Below are 26,637 nucleotides of genomic sequence, written 5' to 3'. Positions count from 1 at the left end.
GACCTACACCACAGCTCACGGCAACACCAGATACTTAACCCACTGAGCAAGGCCAGGGATCGAACCTGAGACCTCATGGTTCCTAGTCAGATTCGTTAACCACTGAGCCATGATGGAAACTCCCCACCTATTATTATTATTTTTTTCTTCTGCTTTTTTAAGCCCTCACCCATGGCATATGGAAGTTCCCAGGCTAGGTCTCGAATTGGAGCTACAGCTGTTGGTCTACACCACAGCAATGCAGGACCCCAGCCTCATCTGCAATCTACACCACAGCTCATAGCAATGCCAGATCCCCAACCCACTGAGCGAGGCCAGGAATCAAACCTGCATCTTCATGGATACTAATTGGATTCATTTCCACTGTGTTAGGATGGGAACTCCAGTGCCTGTTTTTTAAAAGCTCAATGTGTATAACTTTATTGAAAATTAAGGTGTATTCTCCATCCTAACTAACTCTTGTACTTTAATAGAAAAATGTACTCTCCATTTAAATATCTTATTATACTATTATTTGGAGCAAAACTTACCTATCTACAGAAACTTCAAGTTTAGGTTTACAGACATTGTCTTCACCACAGTCAAGTAGTATATGAGCCTAAAAAAAAACCATTTTATTTTTTATAATAGTACCAATACAGGTCACACATGCCATGTATATCAATACATACATGAATGTGTATGAATATACATTTATGCACACATACATGCATTTATGTATATACTCAACTTGTTTACATATCCAAATGCAAAAAAGATCACGGCTGCTTATTTTTAAGTAGGTCAGTGAAGTCAGTCAAGAATAAAAAAGAAGTAAAAGATTGATAAAGTATAATACAATTAGTATAATACAATGGAACCTTTTAGCTCCATCTCAAATTTGGCAGCTATGATTTTGGAATGAAATGGAGAAGAGAAAGTAATACTCAAGAAATGATGATTCAGCTTGAGCCTGCTGTTGCTAGCAGAGTTGTGTGATCTTAGGCACAATAAACTCCTTTCCAGAATTTCTCAATACAGACTACGCCTTTGCTAATATCATGGAAATATGGCTGCAGAGTATAAACGAATAAGGAGTTGTGAATACATAGCAGCAATTCAGACAGAAGACCAAAGGGAACAAAAACTGGACAAAAGAGGCCCAGCATTTGCCTGGCCATTTGGAAAGAGAAAAAAGAAAAAGGAACCAGAAGCATCAAAGTTGGCTGCTCCAAGATAGGTACAATAAGCAAAGACTTGAACTGTCTCCCTCTAGGTATGACTATGAGACATGCCAGCCGAAGCATTATGGAAAAGCCAACTGAGAAACAGTGGGAGGAAGTAGAAGAGATTGGGCAGGATGTGAAAGAAGGAACATATAAATTAAGAGAAAAGGGAAAAAAAAAAAAAAGATGAAGCCATCCTTGGTTTGTATATTGTTAACATCCAAAGGGCTTCAAGCCCAAAGGCAGACAAAAGGAGAGAAAAAGATTTGAGGAAAAAATAGCAACAGGCTTTCTAAAAAAAAAAAAAAAAAAAAAAAAAAAAAAAAAAAAAAAAAAGACTATGTTTCAAAGTTGCAATGGCTGCACAGCTCCCCTGAATAAAATTACATGAGGAAGTTCTTTTTTTTTTCTTTTCTAGGGCTGCACCTGTGGCATATGGAAGTTCCCAGGGTCTAATCGGAGCTGTAGCCACCGGCCTACGCCACAGCCACAGCAACACAGGATCCGAGCCGTGTCTGCAACCTACACCACAGCTCACAGAAACACCAGATCCTTAACCCACTGAGCGATGCCAGGGATCGAACCTGCAACCTCACGGTTCCTAGTCGGATTCGTTAACCACTGAGCCACGACAGGAACTCCAACATGAGAACGATCTTAATTGTCAATTTAATTAGGATAAAACCCAAGGATACACATGACCTTAATTCAATGACCTAAATGTAAACAGTTGCTATGTGCTTCAAGGAAGTGGGGGGAAAACAAGGTCAGGAACATCAGAAGAACTTTGAGGTGACTCCATAAGTCATACCAAATACAACCACTACTAATTTAGTTTAGGAACAAAGAATGGATTTAATACGTGATATGGTGTGTATTAAGAGTCCCAGTTAGAATGGTAAATATCTGAAGTTTGGAATAAGAAGTATTATGAAATATTAATAAACTATGGAAAAGGGATATTTGACTAACTACCCCTCTACATTAAAGAAAAGGGACTAAGCTGGCATTGGTGCATCTCTAGCCTTAAATATGACGCTATCAGCAAAGAGTTTCAGAAGTGGAAAAAACAGAGCAATGTCTTCCATCCACAGATAACTAAATCGTTACAAGTATATACTTAATATCTTGTACAGACTAAGAAATGAATACATATTTGAATGAATAAATGGAAGGCGGGGAATAAATACCACTCTTACTGCAGAAAGGACTAAACCTCTAACTCCAAAGGATTAGTGTACAGAAAGGGAAACTCAAGAGCTGCCTCATCCAATACCATAGCAGAAGTGAGCCACATGCGGCATCTGAAAACTTGGAATGTACCTAGTATAACTGGGTAGTTGAGTTCTACATTTTGTTTTATTTTAATTAATTTAAATTTAAAAACAGAGAGTTGATTCTGTTACTGAAAAACGGAGTAAGTTTAGAACAACTTGGCTGTAGGAATCTACTTTTTCAATTGTAAATTCTATGAATTCTAAACACAGAAAAATTATTTCTGATGAAGCTGTGGCATCTGAATTGAGATGTGCTCTGTGTGTGCGTGATACACTCTGGATTTTGAAGACAGTAAAAAACAACATAAAATATTTCACTGATAATGTGACTATTTGGAAATAGGGTCTTTAAAGAGATAATTAAGTTAAAATGACATCATTAGTGTGGGCCCTAACCCTACAACTGGTGTTTCATAAGGCGATTAGGACACAGACACAGAGGGGAGACACAGGGAGAAGATGACCATCTACAGGCCAGCGGGAGAGGCCTCAGAAGAAACCAACCCCGCCAACACCTCCAGAATTGTGAGAAAATAAATTTCTATTATGTAAGCCCCCCAATTTGTGGTACTTTGTTGTGGCAGTCCTAGCAAACTAATACAGATATATCATTAAAATTAATGTCACCAGTCTTCTATGTTTTTTTAAAATTGTTGTTGACCAATAAATTTAAAATTTCAAATGTGGCTCACACTATATTTCTATTAGATAGCAGTGCTTTATAGAGACAGAACAGTAAAAAGATTTGTAATATGAGCAGTGAAGTGAAGGACCATTTTAGAGAGAAGTAAATAATAAGAATGATGGGGTAAGTAATTAACATAGAAATGAGAGTATATAATAGAGCTAAGAATAGAGAAGGAAAGATGCCTAACAGTAGGTAATGTCATTGTTGAAACAAATGTAGGACACAAAGGAAATAGCAAAAAGGTTCAAATAATGAAGAAGGGGATGGGTGTGGACAGGAGAGAAAGTCAAATATTGCTAAAGTTATTGTTTCCCTCAAAGGGGTTTTAAAAGTTAAGCAATTGGATTAGCCGGCTTTAAAACTGTATTAGTATTAAAGAGATTGGTGATATCAGTAACTTAAACAAGAGTAATGTTTGCACCAATAAATAACTTCCCTCAAAGTCTAGAATTATAGAGAAAATAATTATAACTCCTATATCAAAACACATAATATAAAAAGATAAGAAACAAATTAACTTTTTTTTTTTCTTTTTCGGCTGCACTGGCAGCATATGAAAATTCCTAGGCCAGGGATCAGATCCAAGATAGAGCTGTGATCCACACCACAGCTGCAGCAACACAGGATCCTGAACCTGCTTCAATGAACCAGGGATTGAACTGGCACCTCCACAGAGACAAGCCAAATCATTAACCCACTACACCACACTGCACACACACTGTGCCACTATTTTTTAAAAAAGCATAAAATTGAAATGACAGACTCAGAGAGGCTCAGATGTTCATTATTAAATTATTAATTAATGATACTGTGTATCCCCTAAAAATAAAAATACAAAAAAATATGAGCACAGAACTATGCTACAGTTCTACACTAATGGGTAATAGAAAATAGCACATTAACTATCCATGTGCAAAATGAAATACAAAAAAATTTTAAATATAAAAATTATAAAAGGCTTCAAAACATACTTTCATTTGCCTTATGCTGCTGCTATATATAGTCGTCTCAAAATAACAAAAAAAAGAGTTTATGAGATCTTAGCAAGTTAGATTAAGTATAATCTAAATGTAGGGTAGGAGTTCCCATCGTGCTGCAGTAGAAACAAAACTGACTAGTATCCATGAGGATGTGGGTTCTGTCTCTGGCCTTGCTCAGTGGGTTAAGGATCCAGCATTGCTGTGAGCTGTGGTGTAGGTCGCAGACATGGCTTAGATCTGGCGTTGCTGTGGCTCTTGTGTAGGCTGGTGGCAAGAGCTCCAATTAGACCCTTAGCCTGGGAACTTTATATGCCGCAGATGTGGCCCTAGAAAAGACAAAAGACAAAAATAAATAAATAAATAAATAAATGGTAAAGCATTTTATGAGAGCAGAAACAGTAATCTAAACGTATGAACATGAGAGGGCAGGGGATTAAGATGGGGGAATAGAAGGACTGGAGCTCAACTTCTCTCCTAAAAACAACAAAATTTACAACCAAATGTTGAGCAGTCTTCAACCAAATGGACTGGAAACTTTCAAAAAGATAATCTTTCTCCAGAAGATAAAGAGGAGGCCACATCAAGAGGTAGGAGGGGTGATTACATGATATAAGCAACCCCATACCTCCTGGATGGGAAGCCCCACAGACTGGAATGTAACTGTATCACAGAGACTCAACCGCAACCAGAAACAAAAATATCACAAGTGACAAGGCTCAGCAGTAAAGGTATATATACAGTAAAGATACAAAATCATCCATACACAATTATGCCACCAAAATCAGAAATCATGAGAAGAGGAGGGTACAAATGCAGGACACTGGAGATGCAGTTGGCAGTTAAGAGCCCAACAACTTAAAACAATCTTGTATATATAGAAACTCATATCAAAACTTCAGAATAACTGCACACCAAAAATCTACAATTGATACACAAACAAATAAGAAAAACCAACTCAAATATAATACTAAAGATGGTCTTCAAACCACAAGAGGAGAGAACAAGAGATGAAGGGAAGAAAAAAGAGCAACAAAAACAAATCCAAAGCAATTAATAAAATGGCAATAAGAACATACATATCAATAATTACCTTAAATGTGAATGGACTAAATGCCCCAAACAAAAGACATAGACTGGCTGAATGGATACAAAAATAAGATCCATATATATGCTGTCTTCAAGAGACCCACTTCACTTCTAGGGACACATGCAAATTGAAAGTGAGAGGATGGAAGAAAATATTCCATGCAAATGGGGATCAAAAGAAAGGTGGAGTAGCAATACTCATAACAGACAAAATAGAATTTAAAATGATGAATATTTTAAGGGACAAGGAAGGTCACTACCTAATGATCAAAAGATCAATCCAAGAAGAAGATATAACAATTTTAAATATCTATGCACCCAACATAGGTTCACCACAATATATAAGGCAACTGCTAACAACCTTAAAAGGACAAATCGACAATAACACAATAATAGTGGGGAACTTTAACACCCCACTTACAGCAATGGACAGATCAACCAGACAGAAAATCAATAAGGAAACACAGGCTCTGAATGACGCATTAGACCACATGGACTTAATAGATATTTATAGGACATTCCATCCAAAAGCAACAGGATACACATTCTTCTCAAGTACACATGGAACATTTTCTAAGATTGATCACATCCTGGGCCACAAATCCAACCTCAGTAACTTTAAGAAAATTGAAATCATATCAAGCATCTTTTCCAACCACGACACTGTATGACTGGAAATCAACAACAAGAAAAAACTGCAAAAAAACACAAACATGCGGAGACTAAACAACATGCTACTAAACAACCAATGGATCACTGAAGAAATCAAAAGGAAATTTTAAAAAAGCCTAGAAGCAAATTACAACAAAGATAGGACACTCCAAAACCTATGGGATGCAGCAAAAGCCATTCTAAGAGGAAAGTTTATAGCAATACAAGCCCACCTCAGGAAACAAGGAAAAGCTCAAATAAACAAGCTAACTTTATATCTAAAGCAGCTCGAGAGAGAAGAACAGACAAGACCTAAAGTTAGCAGAAGGAAAGAAATCATAAAGATCAGAGCAGAAATCAATGAAATAGAAATGAAGAAAACCATAAAAAAGATCAATAAAACCAAAAGCTGGATCTTTGAAAAGATCGACAAAATTGATAAACCCTTAGCCAGACATATCAAGAAAAAAGAGAGAAGACTCAAATCAATAAAATTAGAAATGAAAAAGGAGGCGTAACAACGGACATCACAGAAATTCAAAGGATCACGAGAGACTACTACATGCAACTATACGTCAATAAAACGGAAAACCTAGAAGAAATGGACAAATTCTTAGAAAAGTACAATCTTCCAAGACTAAACCAAGATGAAATAGAAAAGATGAACAGACCAATCACAAGTACTGAAATTGAAACTGTGATTAAAAAACTTCCAACAAAGTCCAGAACCAGATGGCTTTACAGGTGAATTCTATCAAACATTTAGAGAAGACCTAACACCTATCCTTCTGACACTATTCCAAAAGATAGCAGAGGAAAGGACACTCCCAAACTCATACTATGAGGCCACCATCACCCTGATACCAAAACCAGACAAAGATACCACAAAAAAAAAGAAAACTAGGGGCCAATTTCACTGATGGACATAGATGCATAAATCCTCAACAAAATACTAGCAACCCGCATCCAACAACACATTAAAAGGATTGTACATCACGATCAGGTGGGATTTATCCCAGGGATGCAAGGGTTCTTCAATATCTGCAAATCCATCAGTGTGATACATCACATTAACAAACTGAAGAATAAAAACCATATGATCCTCTCAATAGATGCAGAAAAAGCCTTTGCCAAAATCCAACACCCATTTCTGATTAAAAAAAAAAAAAAAAAAAAAACCCTTCAGGAGTTCCCATCGTGGCTCAGTGGTTAACAAATCCTACAAGGAACCATGAGGTTGTGGGTTTGATCCCTGGCCTTGCTCAGTGGGTTAACGATCCGGCATTGCCGTGAGCTGTGGTGTAGCTTGCAGATGAGGCTTGGATCCCACATTGCTGTGGCTCTGGTTTAGGCTGGCGGCTACAGCTCTGATTAAACCCCTAGCCTGGGAACCTCCATATGCCATGGGAGCAGCCATAGAAATGGCAAAAAGACAAAAAAAAAAAAAAAAAAACCTTCAGAAAGTGGGCATAGAGGGACCTACCTCCACATAATAAAGGCCATATATGACAAACCCACAGCGAACATCATTCTTAATGGTGAAAAGCTGAAAGAATTCCTGCTGAGATCAGGAACAAGACAAGGATGTCTGCTTTCACCACTACTCTTCAACATAGTTTTGGAAGTCCTAGCCACAGCTATCAGAGAAGTAAAAGAGATAAAAGGAGTCCAAATTGGAAAGGAAGAAGTAAAACTATCACTATTTGCAGATGACATGATACTCTATCTAGAGAAACCTAAAGATTCTATCAGAAAACTGTTAGAGCTCATCCATGAATTTGGCAAAGTCGCAGGATACAAAATTAATACACAGAAATCGACAGCGTTTCTATATACTAACAATGAAAGATCAGAAAGAGAAATTAGGGAAGCAAATCTGTTTACCATCGCATCCAAAAGAATAAAATACCTAGGAGTAAACCTACCTAAAGAGCCAAAAGACCTGTACTCTGAAAACTACAAGCCACTGATGAAAGAAATCAAAGATGACACAAATAGATGTAAAGATAAATCATGCTCATGGATTGGAAGAGTCAATATTCTTAAAATGACTATACTACACAGATTCAATGCAATCCCTACCAAAGTACCAAGGACATTTTTCACAGAACTAGATTCAATGCAATCCCTACCAAAGTACCAAGGACATTTTTCACAGAACTAGAACAAAATATTTTAAAGTTTGTTTGGAAGCACAAAAGACCCAGAATAGCCAAAGACATCCTGAAAAAGAAAAATGGAGCTGGAGGAATCAGGCGCCTGGACTTCAGACTATACTACAAAGCAACAGTCATCAAAACCATATGGTATTGGCACAAAGACAGACATATAGATCAGTGGAACAGGATAGAAAGCCCAGAATTCAACCCACACACCTACAGCCAACTATCTATGACAAAGGAGGCAAGAGTATATATACAATGGAGAAAAGACAGCCCCTTCAATAAGTGGTGCTGGGAAAACTGGATAGCCACAGGTAAAAGAATGAAATTAGAACACTCCCTGACACCATACACAAAAATAAACTCCAAATGGAATAAAGATCTCAATATAAGACCAGATACTATAAAACTCTTAGAGGAAAACATAGGCCAAACACTCTCTGACATAAACAACAGCAGGATCTTCTCAGATTTACCTCTTAGAATAATGACAGGAAAAACAAAAATAAAAAAATGGGACCTAATTAAACTTAAAAGTTTCTGGGGAGGAAACCCTAAACAAAACAAAAAGACAACCCACAGAACGGGAGAAAATTTTTGCAAATGAATCGACTGACAAGGGATGAATCTCCAAAATTTATGAACACCTCCTACTGCTCAATACCAAAAACACAAACAACCCCATCAATAAATGAGCCGAAGATCTAAACAGACAATTCTCCATAGAAGACATATGGATGTCCAAAAAACACATGAAAAGACGTTCAACATTACTCATTATCAGAGAAATGCAAACCAAAACCACTATGAGGTACCACCTTACACCAGCCAGTATGGCCATCATCCAAAAGTCTACAAACAATAAGTGCTGGAGAGGGTGTGGAGAAAAAGGAACCCTAGCACACTATTGGTGGGATTGTAAATTGGTGCAACCACTGTGGAAAACAGTATGGAGATGTCTCAGAAAACTAAAAATTGAACTACCATTTGATCCAGCAATCCCACTCCTGGGCGTCTATTCAGAGAAAACCATGACTCGCAAAGACACAGGTACTCCTATGTTCATTGCAGCACTATTTTCAATAGCCAAGACCTGGAAACAACCTAAATGTCCATTGACAGAGGAGTGTATCAAGAAGATGTGGTCCATATACACAATGGAATATTACTCAGCCATTAAAAGTAATGAAATACCAGATTTTTAGCAACATGGATGGACCTAGAAATTATCATGCTGAGTGAGGTCAGTCAGACAATGAGACACCAACATCAAATGCTTTCACTGACATGTGGGATCTGAAAAAAGGACACAAGGAACTTCTTTGCAGAACAATACTGACTCACAGACTTTGAAAAACTTTATGGTTTCCAAAGGAGACAGTTTGGGGAGTGGGAGGATGCGCCAGGATTGTGGGATGGAAATCTTATAAAACTGGATTGTGATGATCATTGTTCAACTATAAATGTAATAAATTCATTGAGTAATTAAAAAATAGAAAAAAGTAAATAAACATATGAACATGTAATAAAAGAGGAAAAAACAGAAACTATAATAACAATATTTGAATGTATGGGTTTTACACAGGATTTTCTTAAAATATTTTAATATAGTCTATGAAATTTTATGCTGCTTTCTTTGGTTTTATGAAAATGTATTATATATGTGTATATGTGTACATGTACTATTTTTTACAATTAAAATATAAAAGATGATAAATTTGTTTAGCAAAATACTAAAATATTATGTAAATAAATTGGCATTGTGTTGCTTTCCTTGACTCACTTTACTGTTTTATGCATATGAAATCTACCTTGTCTTCCTCTGCATATCACTAAGTTCTCAGTGGCTTTAAATGTCTCAGATTTGAAAATCCAGATTCCTTCCCCTCTGACCTTAGCTAAAAACTCAACATTATAAAAGCAATTCTTTATGCCATTAAAAAATACGAACGATTAAGACTTTTTAAAAAGTTAAAAGTATAATATTAATGATAAAATCAATGATACATTAATAAAGTACAATACCTGTCGACTAATGTTGGCAGGAGTGAATTGGTTAAGAATGGGTTGCAAGCCTGTTACATCAGCAGCTGTTGTATAATCCAGTCGATACTCCATAAAAATAGTAATGGGAGTGAGTTTGTCTCTAAATTCAGATTCATCCTAAAAATGGAAATATTTTGAATTAACAAAGACATCAACTTGTGACATCAAACTATCTGGAGAAATCCTTAAATGCACAATACAAAGCCAGCTGTATTCAAGTCTTGATCCAATTCTATCAAAACTCTTTGAAAAGCTAGACTTACATAAGAATAGAGTATCCAAAAAGATTATCATTATCCAGTGAGAACCCTTAATCGATTTTTGTTTTATAATGTAACATTTGACTCACCCCAAAATATTTGAGGCATGTCATTAAAATGAGCACTGAAACACACACCTGACATGAATAATAACTAGGACATTTCCCACACCGCTTAAGTTACCCACATGTTCTTTTCCCTTTTCATCCCTCTGTCTTGCTTCCAGAGGTACCTGAATTTTACCACTGCCTGAATTTTATGTTTACCATTCCCTTGGTTGCTTTCAGTAGTTTTATTCTAGTGCATATGTCCTTAAACAGTATGTTTTTCAGATTGCTTTTCCTGTTTGTTTGTTTTTTTAAATGAGATCATACATATTCTTCTGTCATTTTCTATCTGTTCAACACTCTCTTTAAGATTCATTCACACTGTTGCATGTATCCAAGGTTTTTACTGTTGAATAATATTTATCATATAATAAACCCACAATTTATCCATTCTTCTGTCAAAGTTATTCATAATATTCTATTATTTTAATTGATCATTTATCTGTACTTACGTCCTTTTCAATTCATAATTTTGTAGAGTTTTATTTTTCCTTTTTTTTTTCTATTAGGTTATTTAGATTGTTTTGAGTTTTTTGCTTGTTTTCTCTATGACAAAAAAAACATGCTGTATTGTTCTACATAGCGGCAAGCAGATTTGTCACCTCTGTAAGATAATATATTATTTTCCAAAGTCTTCCTAACAATTTACACTGCCACTAGCAATGTGTAGGAATTCTCATTAATTCACATCTTGACCAATCAATAGTACTGGCAGATTTTGTTTGAATAATGTAAAATAGTATTTCTTCATAAATGTTACTTGAAATGTTTGTCGTGTTTGCTTGTACCTTGAGTCATTATTAAATTAACAACCTTTCCGGCACTTAGGTAAGATGGCCATATTTTCACTCTGTTCATTAAAGTACACACACACACATTTTGGCCAAGCCTGTGGCATATGGAACTTCTTGGGCAAGGTTTTGAACCTGTGCCACAGAGCGACCCAAACCACTGCAGTAACAATGCTGGGTGCTTAACCTGCTGTGCCACAAGGGAACTCCTAAGTTGGTAGATTTTTAAATCTTTTGTTTTGTTTTTTTAAATTTTTTTTTTTTTTTTTGTCTTTTTGCCATTTCTTGGGCCGCTCCCACGGCATATGGAGGTTCCTAGGCTAGGGGTCCAATCGGAGCTGTAGCCACCAGCCTTCACCAGAGCCACAGCAACGCAGGATCTGAGCCGTGTCTGCGACCTACACCACAGCTCACGGCAATGCCAGATCATTAACCCACTGAGCAAGGGCAGGGATTGAACCCGCAACCTCATGGTTCCTAGTCAGATTCGTTAACCACTGCACAACGACGGGAACTCCTAAAATCTTTAGGCTTTAGTTTGTTTATATTTGCTTAGTGATTTTACATCTGTGTTTTTGTAAGACTGGCATGAATTCTCCTTGATTTTACTATCTTTGACCAGTCTGGGTATCAATTACACTAGCTTCATAGAATATGAAGGCGAAAATATATTTTGTTTTTCTACTCTTTTTTTTTTTTTTTTTTTTTTTTGCTATTTCTTGGGCCGCTCCCATGGCATATGGAGGTTCCCAAGCTAGGGGTTGAATCGGAGCTGTAGCCACTGGCCTACGCCAGAGCCACAGCAACGCGGGATCCAAGCCACGTCTGCAACCTACACCACAGCTCACTGGCAACGCCAGATCGTTAACCCACCGAGCAAGGTCAGGGACAGAACCTGCAACCTCATGGTTCCTATTCGGATTTGTTAACCACTGCACCACGACGGGAACTCCTGTTTTTCTATTCTTTAGAAGAGTTTAATATTGGAATTTCTTGCTCATGACGGTTTTGTAGATATTGCCTATAAAAGTATCTGTGCCTTGTGATCCCTTAAGATTTTTAATTCTCAGTTCAATTTTTTATATGGTTTAAATGAATTTTTCAGTTTTCTGTTTCTTCATATGACAGTTGTATTAGGGTTTTCTAAGAATGTCTCTATTTTACCTAAGTTTTCTACATTTTCACACAAGGTTATTACTAATATTCTATAATTACAATTGATCCTTTATCTGTATTTATGGCCCTTTTCAATTTCTAATTTTAACGAGGGTTTTTTTGTTTGTTTTTCCTTCATTTTTTTCGTAATCTTTCATTTAAATTAAATAGTATTTAAGGCTATACATCTACCTTTACATTCTCCTTCTGGGATATATGATACATTTTGATGTAGTATTTTCATTATGATTCACTTCTAAGTAAAGTTCTAATATGATCTCTTTTTTGATCCACAAGTTACTAAAAATTATAATTCCTAATTCCCAATTTATCCTTGTTACTAATTTCTAAAAACTGCACTGTAAACAAATAGCATATTTTCTATTATTCCAATTTTTTGAAATTGTCCAGACTTCCTTTATAATCTGTATGTGGTCAACTTTCACATTCTCTACCTTTTTTTTTCTTTTTACGGCCCTTCACCTATGGCATATGCAAGTTCCTAGGCCAAGGGTAGAACTGGATCTACAGCTAGGGCCTAGGCCACAGCCATGGCAACACCAGATCCAAGCCACACCTGCGACCTATGCTGCACTTTACCGCAACAATGGATTCTTAACCCACTGAGGCCAGGGATCAAACCCACATCCTCACAGACACAACATCTGGTTCTTAACCCACTGAGCCACAATGGAAACTCCCAACTTTCATATTCTCTAATTGTTGGATGCCACATTACATACAGGTCTGTTAAATTGAGCTTGTTAATTATGTTGAGTCTTCTAAACCTTTACTGATATTTTTGTCTTTTTAAAAAATTTCATCCTTTATTTCTTTAAACACTTCATACACAGTTATATTTTGTAACTGATAATTCCAGCATCTCAAGCTTTGAAAGACTAAGATGTTTGCTGTTTCTTCTAATGGTTTATTTTCCAGTGTGTTTCACACTTTTCTTTGAAATGAATTCTATTTGATTGAACTTAACCTAGGGGACCCATACTAGATTGTTCCAGTAAGGCCCTGAATTTATTCTTGCTGGAGTCAGAGTGGTTCTTTGTTCTGGGAAGACTTTAGCCTCGTGGAAGAGTCTGGCCCTAATGCAGGAGGCTCCAGTCAGACTCCAGGCTTGCAGAAGGCCCCAGGTGAGTCTGAATCCCTGTGCTGGTGTCTGCAAGTCTGTTCACTCTCTTCCCAGATCCCATTCCTTCCTAGACACCCTGGCTCACACACTTGCTTACAACTCAGGTCAGGTTTAGCCAATGGAGTGTTTTTTTTTTAATTGATTGTTTGGTGGCAGCAGGGGGTGGGGGATTTCTTTTACTGCCTTGAGAGTCCAGCAATATTCAAGAAATACATTTGTCATAATTTATTCAGTAGCATTGCTGTGGAAAGGCCATGTAGAATATTCAGTCTGACAAGAGTAGAAGTCCATTACTCAAGTCTGATTCTTTAAAAAGCCCAATTTCCTCCCCACATGTATTTTTCTGTGTTTTCCTTGTGATTTAATGCTAAAAAAATTTTACAGAGAATCATTCAGATGAAAAGAAAAAAAAAAAAAAACAATAAGTAAAAGAAAAGATGTTGGAACAGAAAAGTATCTCTTACCCGCAGATATGCTATCAGTTCCTCACACTGCATCTGTCCCCCCCTAGAGATGGTCATGTTCTTGGAGTGACCCGGGAACCTGTTATGGAGAAACAGCGCTCGTCGAATTGCTCCTTTCTGCTTGAGTTTATCCAAAAGAAGCTCCACCTGGAAGTCTATCAAACCAAAGGATTTATTTTACAACCAACAGAATCTTCACGGACACTTACCTCTCCTAAATATCTTGAGTTTTCAATTATCTATGTATCCAAATAGGAGTTTCATATATCCAGAGGATAGGTATCTATTCCTTAAGAAGTAACTGCCTTCAAATTCATCAAAAATGTCTATACAGGAGTTCCCGTCGTGGCGCAGTGGTTAACGAATCCGACTAGGAACCATGAGGTTGCAGGTTCGGTCCCTGCCCTTGCTCAGTGGGCTAACGATCCGGCGTTGCCTGTGAGCTGTGGTGTAGGTTGCAGACGCGGCTCGGATCCTGCGATGCTGTGGCTCTGGCGTAGGCTGGTGGCTACGGCTCCGACTGGACCCCTAGCCTGGGAATCTCCATATGCCGCGGGAGCGGCCCAAGAAATAGCAAAAAAAAAAAAAAAAAAAAAAGTCTATACATTGTTGTGAGACCACAATATATTAATTCTGAATAAATAATTACACAATTAACCCAACTATCCCCAAATTAGTGTCACACATTAATTCAGGCAGTAGACAATGGTGGTAATAAAACAACTATCAGAGGGGAAATTTATTCTTTTAATTTAAACTGAGGGGAGAAAGTCAGAAATGAAATACGTGGATTAAGACTCCCACCATCAATGCAGGTAGCAGGACTCTTGCTGATTGTGACTAAGAATGTTTATAAATACACACCCCCACCCCATATTGTAACATTCACCACTAGGATGATTAAACAGTTTGTATCACTTGCAACTCCTACTTCTAACTAAGCTACCATACCAACCTGTCAGATAAATATGTCCTCATGAAGCAAATGACTAAACATAGCTCACTGGGTCAAAAATCACCTTAAAATGGAAGTACAGCCAGTAGTCTGAAACACAGTTGTTAGATTACCCTTCCAAGAGTCAGTTCTTCTTTAAATAGTTTCTTCAAAGCAGGTCTTTAAAACCACAAATCTCCTTTCAGGTTTTTCTCTGTGTTGAACTTCATGTCAAATCTGGCTGAAAACCCAGGGTTATTTTGCTTCTACCCACCCTTTGAGAAGAAGTAAGCTCCTGCCTCAAGCCTTGACTAACTGCCATTTCCTCTTTGCTAAGTACTCCTTCAGACACCTCTTCGCTCCTGTATTTCCTTCAGGTCTTTACTGAAACATTACCTTCCAGTGAGACCCTTGCTACCCTATGTGAACTCTCATACATGAACATGATACCCCCAACAAATTCTTCCTCTATCCCTGCTTTATTGCTACTCCTTAGCACTTAACATACTGACAAATTTCAGCAACAGTAACTTAACACTCCTACCTTCCTCTCAGGAGTGTAGAAACCATTTTTTTTTTGGAAAGGAAGTCAAGTTAGAGTTTGCTTTGGGGGTTAGATATAGTGGTCAAGCTTTTTCTCCTTCTATTTCTAAATCACTTTTAGAGATTTTTGGGGTTTCCCCAAGACATAAACTTCTCATAGGTCATTACTTATAAAAAATGATACACATTTCCCCTGCAGTTCATGTGCCTCACACTGGTAAGTGCTTAACTTTCTGAAGGCCATACTAACTATTCCGTGGGCTATTTTGTTCACAATGTCAATAAATAAATTTGTTATTTCTGAATTGGTTTAAGAGTTGCCAAACAAAATAATTATGTTGCAGTTTCAAATGTCATTAAGTATTAACATTCCAAAAAAAAAACCCAGGAACTATTTGAGTAGTTATTCAAATATCCTAAAACATTTTTAAGTACAATGTATGCAGCATCATTAAAATAATATAGTTTTTACAGAGAACACTTACTAAGTTTCGTGGGAAGTGTTCCTTTGCCATCCGCCTTTAAGCAGAACCTGACATGAAAACTGCAGAAAAATAAAAAATAAATACAAATCTGCTCTAAACATTTTTTTAAATATCATCCAAATGTCACATTTCTAATACTTAGTTTACATTGTGAAGCCTTATATCTTTCTCTCCGTCATATTATTCTTTTCTTTTTTTTTTTGGTCTGTGCCCATGGCATAAGATCCTAGGCCAGGGATCAAACCCATACCCCAGCAGTGACCCAAGTCACTGCAGTGACAATGCTGGATCCTTAACCGACTGTGGCACAAGGGAACTTATGTCCTATTATTCTTAAAACATGAAACTATAGAGAATAATCTAATTCATCCTTCAATAATTTAGGTACATTTCCTTACATGATATCTTAATGAGAAAAAAGAAAAAAAAAGAATTTTCTAACTTCCTCTCAAGTTTATAGAATCTGTTGATGAATCTAAATAAGGGAAACAACAGTCCATATTTAAAATAAATGTCTCATTTATTAAAAAGCCCCACAAAGCTTCCCATTAATTAGCAAGCTCCAGCAGAACAGTATTTTTCACAATTTATTAACAAATCATGGTGTCAGTTTAAAGGGTTGTGTCCAGCGTCTTAAAAAAATACATAGAACTTACTTAAGTATAGAGGGTAAGATTTCATGAAACTTCTGTTTTAATTATATACATGTGTTAACAGGATTATGGTACAAAATGTATTCCATCCTATGTGTCATAATCAAAACATACAAAAGCTACTGCTCTAGTTAGTGTATTCAAAGCCTCCACATTGTTACTATAATCATAAGTATATTATCAGCAACTTTACCAGGACACAAAGGGTGAGTACAGGGAAGAAAGGCAGTAAAACTTAGAACCAAAATCTTGAGAACAAATTCATTGGCAATTAATGAAAATGAAGACCAAATATTACTGAATTTTTAATATAATCCAATGAAAGAAGCAAAAAATTGTGTTATGGATGCTTATTTATTTAATATATATTTTATTATAAATACAATTTTGAAAGGTGGTTTTTAAAAATTTTTTAATGATTTTTTTCCATTATGCTGTTTACAGTGTTCTGTCAATTTCTACTGTATAGCAATGTGATCCAGTCACACACACACACACAGACACACACATTCTTTTTCTCACATTATCCTCCATCATGTCCCATCATAAGTGACTAGATATAGTTCCCTGTGCTATAGAGCAGAAAGGCGGTATTTAATAACTATAATAAATAATCCAAAAACAAAATCAGGAAAAATATCTTTTCATTAGCCCTTTTGTAGTAAAATATTCCCAGCTTCCAATCATTTTACCTTCATCTCTAAGTCCTCTGATTTTTCTGTGTGAGCAGGGAACTGAACAATGTTTCCCTAAGTGAGATAATCAGGGGGAGTTTCATAGTATATGGGTCAAGATTTTTCATTATTAAATTTGTATTGATTTTGACATGTATGAGAAAGATACTAGTTTCTCCATTTTATGTGTCTTAAAGTAAATCATGAGTCAATTTAAAGAAAAAATCTTAAGGGGTTATAAATGCAGGCAGAATGAAAATTGTAGCAAAAATCATACAATATAGCAAAAAGTTAACATACAAATAATGGAGATGAGAGAATTCAGACAAACTTATTTTTTTAAATTACATTATTCTTTAGAAACGAGTAAAGGAATAAGCAGAAGACCAATATATTAATATTTTTTCATACAAGCTGGTCATAGATATTAAATCTGAAAAAGATCATAGTTTTAAAAAAATTGAAATGTTCACAGATTTAGAATTAAATGAGTTCTGAAATCTTACTAGCTTTTTCTTTTTGAATCTATATTCACCAAGCATGCATCATATTTTAAAAATTAGTTTTACACTAGTTTTTAGCATTTCTGGAGCCTTCTACATATCTTCTTTGCAACATTATTTCTATAATCCAATCTACGATACGAAAAAAGAGTACACCCATAGAAACTGCTTTAGCAATATTTCAGCCCCCGTCTTCATTTTCAAATGTCTTAATAATGACTGAACCAATAATCACAATAATAACTATTACATACAAAACAAACATCCTTACCAGGAAACTTTGAGATCTGTCCCAGGCAGTGGGCAGGTTTTATTGTCTTGATTTAAAATACTAGGGTACACTTCAAGGCCAGCATTTACAGTGATAACTGGTCTGGCCCTGGTTAAAAAAGAAAGAAAGAAAGAGACTACTTAAAATGTTATATTGATCTAAGCATTTTTGGTTCACATTAACTGCATATACAGTGTGATGCACACTGAAGTAGTGTTTATAACAGCAAAAAGAATAGAAACAACCCAAACACAGAACAACCAAACATCCAGGTTTGCCCAGGACTGTCCTGATCTTAGCAGTGAAAGTCTCACATCCTGGTAAATTCCTCAGTTCCAGACAAAGGACAATGGCCACAACCTCATGTGAATGCAGCCCATTCAAGCAGGATAGTTAAACCAGTCGTGGGTCATCTACTTAATGGAGTACAATACAGTGGGGGAAATGAGTGCTGTAAATCCAGCATGTAAAGTGTCAATGTGGTGTGTGACTTCTAGGATATAGACAAGGCAGAATATCAGTATAAGAGAAAAAACACCATGTACAAAGGATGCGATACACACACACAATTTTTTAGTACACAGACTAGTTCTCAAAGCATATACTAGTAAACTAGTAACTGATGTGAGGAGAAGTATTCTTTTTATTGTATGCCCTTTTTATATTTGTTTGAATTTTAACAGCAATTTTTAAAACTGAAAAAATAAATTAAGTAATTTTCCAAAGTTCAGGTGCCAGGTTTCCACTCTGTGCAAAAATATGGCAGGCTCAGATCAGTGTGTCTGCCTCAATCATGATAAGTCCTGGAATCTGTGGACACAAGCTGCCCCAAGAGGCACAATCAAGTTGCCCTACCATAACCTCCACTACACAGTGGCAGTATTAGCTTTCTTGTCATGTATCAGCACAACCCACAGAAGTGTAAACATCTTAATCTATTTGGGATGCTAGATGATATTGTAAGGTATGAGGAATTGATGTAATGTAGAGAATTACTGGGAACATGATTAAGCTGGGAAATACAGACATGTGGGTTTATACATATTGCTGTAATAAAAATATTCATTCTAGAAGTCATTACATATTGACTTGTAGTCACAGAATGCTATGGCACAAACACCAAGTTAATTTCTCGTCTCTTAGCAGAAAATGTAAACTCCTATCATATAATCTAAAACACAAGAGAATATGTTTGAACATAATTTAAAGAATAGAAAAAATTTGAAATGCTTTTCTAAATTAAAAATCTACAGGATTTTCTACTTTGGGATCGTCTTGGATCACCACCACTTGCCTGCAGCAAATACTGAATAGAAAGAAATTTTAATCATTACTTCATGAAAGTTAAATTCAAACTGAAATTTTTTACTGAAATTCAAACACTGGTACTTAACTGTAAACTTTCATAGAATTCACAATATTCCTACATTATAGGATATGGAAATGTTTACCTGTATAACACAGCTCTATCTACACCAAAAGCTCCCACAATTAAGTCTTAAAAGAGAGAAGAAAAAAAATTAATAATATTTTTTAATTCTCATATCATTTTATAAAACATTCAATGCATATAATAAAGATTTAGACATAGTCTCAAAACTATTCTTCATTAAATGGTTTTAAGAGAAAGTCGAAAAGGTTAAAATGTGTGTGAAAACTCCAAATACACTACCCTCAATGGTAAACACTCATCATAAAACTAATTTTTTCCATCCATCCAGGTAGATAAGAATCTTTCTAATGGATACCTAGTAAAAAACCAGCAACACTAAGGAAGTGTAAACCACCCAAACACACATATCCCCAAAGGAAAAAGCTTTATAGATACCAGTGGATTTTGCAATTTCATTGTAAAATTTCTCTTTTTTTCACTGTATTTATTTTGCTTCAGAAACAAAATTTAAAAAGCACAATATGTATACAATTGACCCTTGAACAACACAGGTTGCAACTGCATGAGTCTACTTATAAGTGGATTTTTTTCACTGAATATAGCATCACACAACCTGAGGTTAGCGAATCCACAGATGCGGAACTATGGATACAAAAGCGCTGACTGTAAGGTTAGTTATACATGGATTTTTGACTGTGCAGAGGGTCAACACCCTTAATCTTCACACTGTCCAAGGATCAACTGTACTTAGGATCTCTAGAATGACAGCAGACAGCATCCAAATGAAGAATAGAATGCCTTAGTTTTTACATGCAGGCATAGCACTGGTTCACAATTAGGAAAAAATGAAAACAGAATTCTATCTCGTTGTATACCCAAGCTAAATTTGACAAAGCCCTTTCTAAACAGACAAGTATTGAGAAACCACAAAGATAGGAAGACATAGAAAATAAGAAGTTCTTTATGCCCAAAAAGAAAATGTGATAAAACTGAGAAATACATATGAGTTAAAAAGTGCCTCAATATCTAAGGCACTGCCAAAAATTTAAAAAAATTTTTAAAAAAGAAGGAAAAAAAAAAAAGAAAAATATTCCAATAGAAATGGAAAAAAAGGTGTTTGAATTCCTGTTGTGGCTCAGTGGGTTACAAACCAGAAACCAGACAAGTATCGATGAGGATACATGTTGAATCCCTGGCCTCATTCAGTGTGTTAAGGATCTGGCACTGCCATGAGCTGTGGTGTAGGTCGCAGACGCAGCTCAGATCTGTGTGGCTGTGGCACAGGCTAGCAGCTGCAGCTGCAGCTATGATTCAACCCCTAGCCCAGAAACTTCAATCTACCACAGGTGAGGCCCTAAAAATTGAAAGAAAAAAAAAAAGATATAAAATAGAAATTCACTAAAGTAAATATACATATGCAAATAAACAAAAATGCTTATTACTTTCACTAATAATCCAAAACTGTAAATTAAAACAAAATAACATTTTCTACCTATCGTAGAGTTTAAAGTTATTTTAAAGGAAATAAAAGATGATGGAGGTTCCCTGGTAGCTCAGTGGGTTAAGGATCCAGTGTTGTCACTGCTGTGGCTCTGGTTACAGCTAGGGCATGGGTTTAACCCCTGGCCCAGGAATTTCCACATGCTATGAGTATGGCCAAAAAATGAATAAATAAATAAAGAGAGAGAAATAAAAGATGACACCTAGTGTGAGCACAATATGGGAAAACGATCACTCATTTGCCGCTGGTAAGTGCTTTAAAAACTTGCAAAATCTTTCTGAGGGAGTGAGATTATAATCTGACAATGTGTATCAAGAGCCTTTTTTTAAAAAGTACATCTCTTTGACATTGCAATGCTAGAGTTTTGTCCTAAGGAAATAACCAGAGGTATGCACCAGAATTATATACAAGGATATATTGGAGTTCCTGTTGTGGCTCAGTGGAAATGAACCCAGTTAGTATACATGAGGACATGGGTTCAATACCTGGCTTCACTCAGTGGGTCAAGGATCCGGCGCTGCCATGAGCTATGGTGTAGGTCGCAGACTTGGCTCAGATTTGGCATTGCTGTGGCTGTGGGTGGCAGCTGTAGCTCCAATTCGACCCCTAGCCTGGGAACTTCCACATGCCATGGCTGTGGCCCTAAAAAGCAAAAAAAAAAAAAAAATATATATATATATATATATATATGCAAGGATATAAATGCCCCAAAATAAATAAGATATGACAAAGATATCTGATAGAATGGAAAACACAAATTCATGCTTCAGAAGAATAATTAGTAACCTGAGGAACTATTTGATACTTTAAGTGAATAAAATATGCTATTAACAGTACGTAAAGCATAATTCTATTTTGTTAAAGAATGTATGTCAATGTGCTGGAAAAAAGAAAGCATAATGAAAGATATGCTTTGCTTATTTTCTAAAAGTTCTATAATAAATATATTGTAACAAAAAACATTTCCTAAAATAACACTAACATGGTAAGAATCAACTTTGTGTCCTATTTCTAAAAGCATTTCAAGATACTTGTACACTGAGCTCATTAACTATTTCAAAGACAAAAGTAATTAAATTTTCTATATTAAAGAATATACCCATTATGACCCTAGATCCATTAAAATATTCCAAAGTGCCTAGTCATAAAAAGGCCTCACTTCCTGCACTAGCACAAACCAGTAGGCAATGTATAGCAAATTACCTTCCTCATCCAGAAAATGGTATATAACAGGTGGAGCCAAGCCAGCTTATAATCCTTACCAGCCTTATTGGAAGAATTGCGTATGTTTTTTAAAAATCACAATGATTAGTCAACTGCATGAAAAAGTTAAATCTTTAAAAAACAAGAAAAGATGGCTGACATTATAAATCCTAGACTGAGCTTTGTTTACAGCTTCTACATTTTACTCTGACATTTCATTACAGACCTCAAGACAATAAAAGAAGAAACTGAGTACGTGTTTTCTATTGGATGTTCCCAGAACACACAGCTGTCTATGCTTTGTAGCACCTTTAGGGATGAGAACAGTGTCCTGAACATCAGCATGGGCTTGAACAGTACTAACAGTACTTGAAATATTGAACTGAAATGATGTGTAACATAAAAAAAGAAAGCAGTAACTAATGCTACTTGCTATTAGGACTAAAAAATCTAAGAAGCTCTATGTATGTCTAGGAAAGCACCTGGATATCCATTCTTGTCTATGTCCGTGGCTCCTTTCATTGAATAGCCGAAGCTTGGTGGCATGCTCCGAGCAGCCCACTTCCCTTCAAGGATCTGAGATGGTACCGCATTCAAGCCTGTGGGTCTTCCGTTGAAAATATAAACAATTCCTTTTTTATCTTCACCCCCATATGGAGCAGCAATTGCAATATCTGAGGGGGGAGAGGGAGGAGGAGGAGAGGAAGGAGAGAAAAGAGGAGAGGAGAGAGGGAGGGAGGAGGAGGGCAAGGATGGAGGGAAGGAAGTCTTAGCACTCATCATTACTTCTGTGGAGAAGATTTTAACATCTACAGAACCCATGTATCATGATAAACATCGATTCAAAGGTCAGTAGGGTACTCTCAATTCAAATGCAACAACCAAATTCAATGCAATTCAAATGCAACAACCAAATTCAAGCAAAACTGTATGGAAATGACATTAATTTAGAGACGGATGATCTGGGTCTGACTTTGGACGCATCCTAAACTTTCTGGGCCTCAAATGTCTCATCCTTAAAATAGAGGGGAGGGAACATGTCAAAATATTCATCTAAGGTTCCTTCTAGCTCTCACAATTCTAGTTAATTTAGTTGGGTATAGGTTCGGGGTTTTTTGGAGAAGTCAATCTGGCTTGGAAACTTGAAAGCTATGATTTCATCTCTATCTTGCTCAACTTATATTGAAATGAAATAAACAAATAAAAAGTTGAGAATTCTTTAAAAAAAGGTCACTATGACCTTTCCTAACTCTAGAATATATTACAGAAACTATTTCTACTTCCTTCTATCTTTGCTGGTACCACCCTAGATAAGCCCTTCTCATCCTTTGCCTGGACCCCTAAAGCAGCCTGAGTGGCCTCCCGCTTCTTCTCTTGTCCCTACATTCCTCCTCAAAACTGCCAAATGTTAGTATCTTGTCACCTTCCTTCATAAAATCCTTCGATTATTTCCCAAAGCATTTATAGGTTATCTGATTTGTCCATTCATCACCCCAATTCTATCCTCACTCACTCTTGCTACTTGGCCTTTTTTTTTCCTTTCTTCAACTCGCTAAGCTAGTTCCCATCTCTGGTTTTATACTTGCTATTCCCTCCATCTTAACAGCTCTTGCTCCAGAGCTTTTTTAAGCTTTGCTCCTTCTGTTTGTCTAAATCACAGCTCAAATGTTATCTTGTCAGAGAAGTCTCCCTGGCCATGCTATGAAGCAATGCCCTTTTTCTTTCTATCTAGGCATGCCCTATCACATTATCTTGCCTTTACATGTTTGAACTCACAGCCTTAATCACTCTCTGAATTTCCCCTTTATGTGATGACTCTATAGCTCCTCCACAAAACATAAATTTCATGATAGCAAGGACATGTCCATCTTGCCTATGACAGCCCTTATGTACCCTCATTCCAAATTGCTTCAATTTCTTTAACACACCCAAACTGTTTCAGTCCCCTCAATGCAGCATCTCCAGAGACATCAAAGACACTTTGGTCACTCGTCTTTTCTTTAAGACCATTATGTCCAGGAATATTTCAAACACAGTGATGACTACATTCTAGTTTTTACTTGTTCACATTAAACTTGCCCCTATTGCTGCTCAAGTCCTTAAGGGCATGGATGGATTCTAATAATTTATCCTCTCATTTTTAGAATAGTGCTTGGCCTGAAGTAAGAACCAATTAAGCATTTGTTATTTGAAAAAAAAAAAGTATTTAAATTATGTAAAAGTCCTTTTCCTTTTTTAGGCTTCAAAAGATAAATATAACTTCTTAATTGATATGTTCATTAAGAAAGTTTTTTTAAATATAATTTTCCAATAGAAGATGGCTCTACTGTTGAGGGATGATTTTTAAAAATTACTTTTTCTAAACCTTTCATTATTCATACAGTCTAACCATCTTTTCTCTCTGGCTTGTATCTCTCTAGTCTAGAGAGTCCTACTTTTTCATGCAATTAACCTCTTCCTTTGATCACTTTAGTTTCTCTTTTCTGTGTGTGTGTGTGTGTTCTTCTCTTTGCCTTTCTGGAGGAGTACTACCAAAAACCGCACATAAATATGAAACATAATTTTATTGTTTTAAGTATCCCTCTTGATGATACCTAGGGTTTTCCTGGTGGGTGCCGGTAGAAAAGGAGGAATATAGGAACAATGGCATAACAAAAGGTCAATGTCATCAGGTCTGAACAAGGAAAAGATCCAGATTATAACTAATACTTCATTATATATACATATATATATACTATATATACTATAAATATATATAAACAATATACATAGTTAGATAAATACAGCTCAGATAATTTTCTCCTTAAGACATTATTATTCGCAATCTACCAAATGGGATAATAAGAACCCAGGAGAAAATCTGGGAGAACAAACTCGTCCTCTAAGTTTTCTCTAAAAGTAAAATCTTTTTGTAAAATTGGAGTAAAACTTCAATATTTTTTAGCTGTCATTGCTTATAATTGTTTTGTTCACAGATTATACTTTTTTATTTTGTCTTTTTAGGGCCACACCCACAGCATATGAAAGTCCCCAGGCTAGGGGTCAAATCAGAGCTGCAGCTGGCCTACACTATAGCTCACAGCCACGCCAGATCCTTAATCCACTGCATGAGGCCAGGGATCGAACCTGCGTCCTCACGGACGACAGTCAAGAGTCGCTTCGCTTCTACTGAGCCATGACGGGAACTCCATTTTAATAAAAATTGAGAAAGCAGAATGAGATGTTTTCTGCATGATGATATTAAAGAAACATTCTTTAATGTTCCCGTCATGGCTAAGCGCTAACCAACTCAACTAGTATCCATGAGGGTGTGGGTTCAATCCCTGGCCCTCTGCTCAGAGAGTTAAGGATAAGGCATTGCCATGAGCTACAGTATAAGTTGAAGACACAGCTCAGATCTGGCATTGCTGTGGTTGTGGTGTAGGCCGGCAGCTGTAGCTCTGATTTGACTCCTAGTATGGAAACTTCCATATGCCACTTGTGCAGCCCTAAAAAAAAAAGAGAGAGAGAGAGAAAAGAAACGTTCTTTAAAGTGGCTGGAAAAACCTCAAAACAAGGTGACAGCCATGTCCAGGCTCTCCCAAAACACAGGAGACAGGCCCAATTACAGCAAAAGAACTCAAGAGAGGACCTCAAATCTGGACCTGGTTTTCCAGGAAGTTTTTGCTATCGATAAGTAATGATTTTGTCTGTTCTATAGTATTCTTTTCAAGTTTTATGCTGAACTTTATACCAGAATTCCATTTGATTTATGTTAAATTTTCTTGGTGGTAAATATCTTTAAGGCTATTTTAGGAAGCAAAATGTCCCCTTGAGTAGTTTTTCTTTTTTGCTTTTTTTGCTTTTTAGGGCCAAACCTGCAGCATATGGAAGTTCCCAGACCAGGGGTAGAATCGGAGCTACAGCTGACAGCCTATGCCACAGCCACAGCAACGTGGGGTCTAACCCATGTTTGCAACCTCCACCACAGCTCATGGCAACAATGGATCCTTGACACATTGAGCAAAGCTGGGGATCGAACCCGCCCCCTCATGGATCTTAGTTGGGTTCGTTAACCACTGAGCCACAAAAGGAAATCCCTTTTTTTTTTAGCAGTTTTCATTAACAATGAAACCTTCTAGGGTTGGAGATGACACTTTAAGCATATGACATAAAGCTACCCACAAGGCAGGAGTGGAGTCTTGAGGCCAAACAAACATTCTCCTTTTCTACTACTACTTGAGAGATTTGAAAATTGTCTGTATTTTTGAGGTTTTCATCTTAATTTATTATTTTATATTTTCAGGGGGATATCCCTATATATTGTTTTTTGTTTGTTTGTTTCTGTTCACAGCCACACCTGAAACATATGGAAGTTCCTGGGCTAGGGTTCAAAATGGAGCTCCAGCTGCCAGCCTACAACACAGCCACAGCAGTGCCAGATCCAAGCCACATCTGTAACCTATGCCACAGCTGTGGCAA

General features: G+C 36.5%; 1 protein-coding gene across 2 annotated transcripts in view; it reads right to left on the bottom strand.

Moving 5' to 3' along the window:
- Positions 1 to 26,637, bottom strand: part of ITGAV (integrin subunit alpha V) — a 107,467-nt gene that overhangs the window by 17,961 nt on the left and 62,869 nt on the right. For both annotated transcript variants that reach the window (NM_001083932.2, NM_001444363.1), the window contains 7 exon segments: positions 531 to 598; positions 10,075 to 10,212; positions 14,017 to 14,171; positions 15,979 to 16,037; positions 18,080 to 18,187; positions 19,531 to 19,576; positions 22,659 to 22,850. In NM_001083932.2, the coding sequence (NP_001077401.1) occupies positions 531 to 598; positions 10,075 to 10,212; positions 14,017 to 14,171; positions 15,979 to 16,037; positions 18,080 to 18,187; positions 19,531 to 19,576; positions 22,659 to 22,850 (766 nt within the window).

This window comes from Sus scrofa, chromosome 15, assembly GCF_054392235.1.
Source record: "Sus scrofa isolate SSC_HxYL_T2T_F1_AM1 chromosome 15, Sscrofa_HxYL_maternal_Yorkshire_Landrace_v2.0, whole genome shotgun sequence".
Classification (NCBI taxonomy): Eukaryota; Metazoa; Chordata; class Mammalia; order Artiodactyla; family Suidae; genus Sus; species Sus scrofa.
This window is presented reverse-complemented; position numbering and strand designations above follow the sequence as displayed.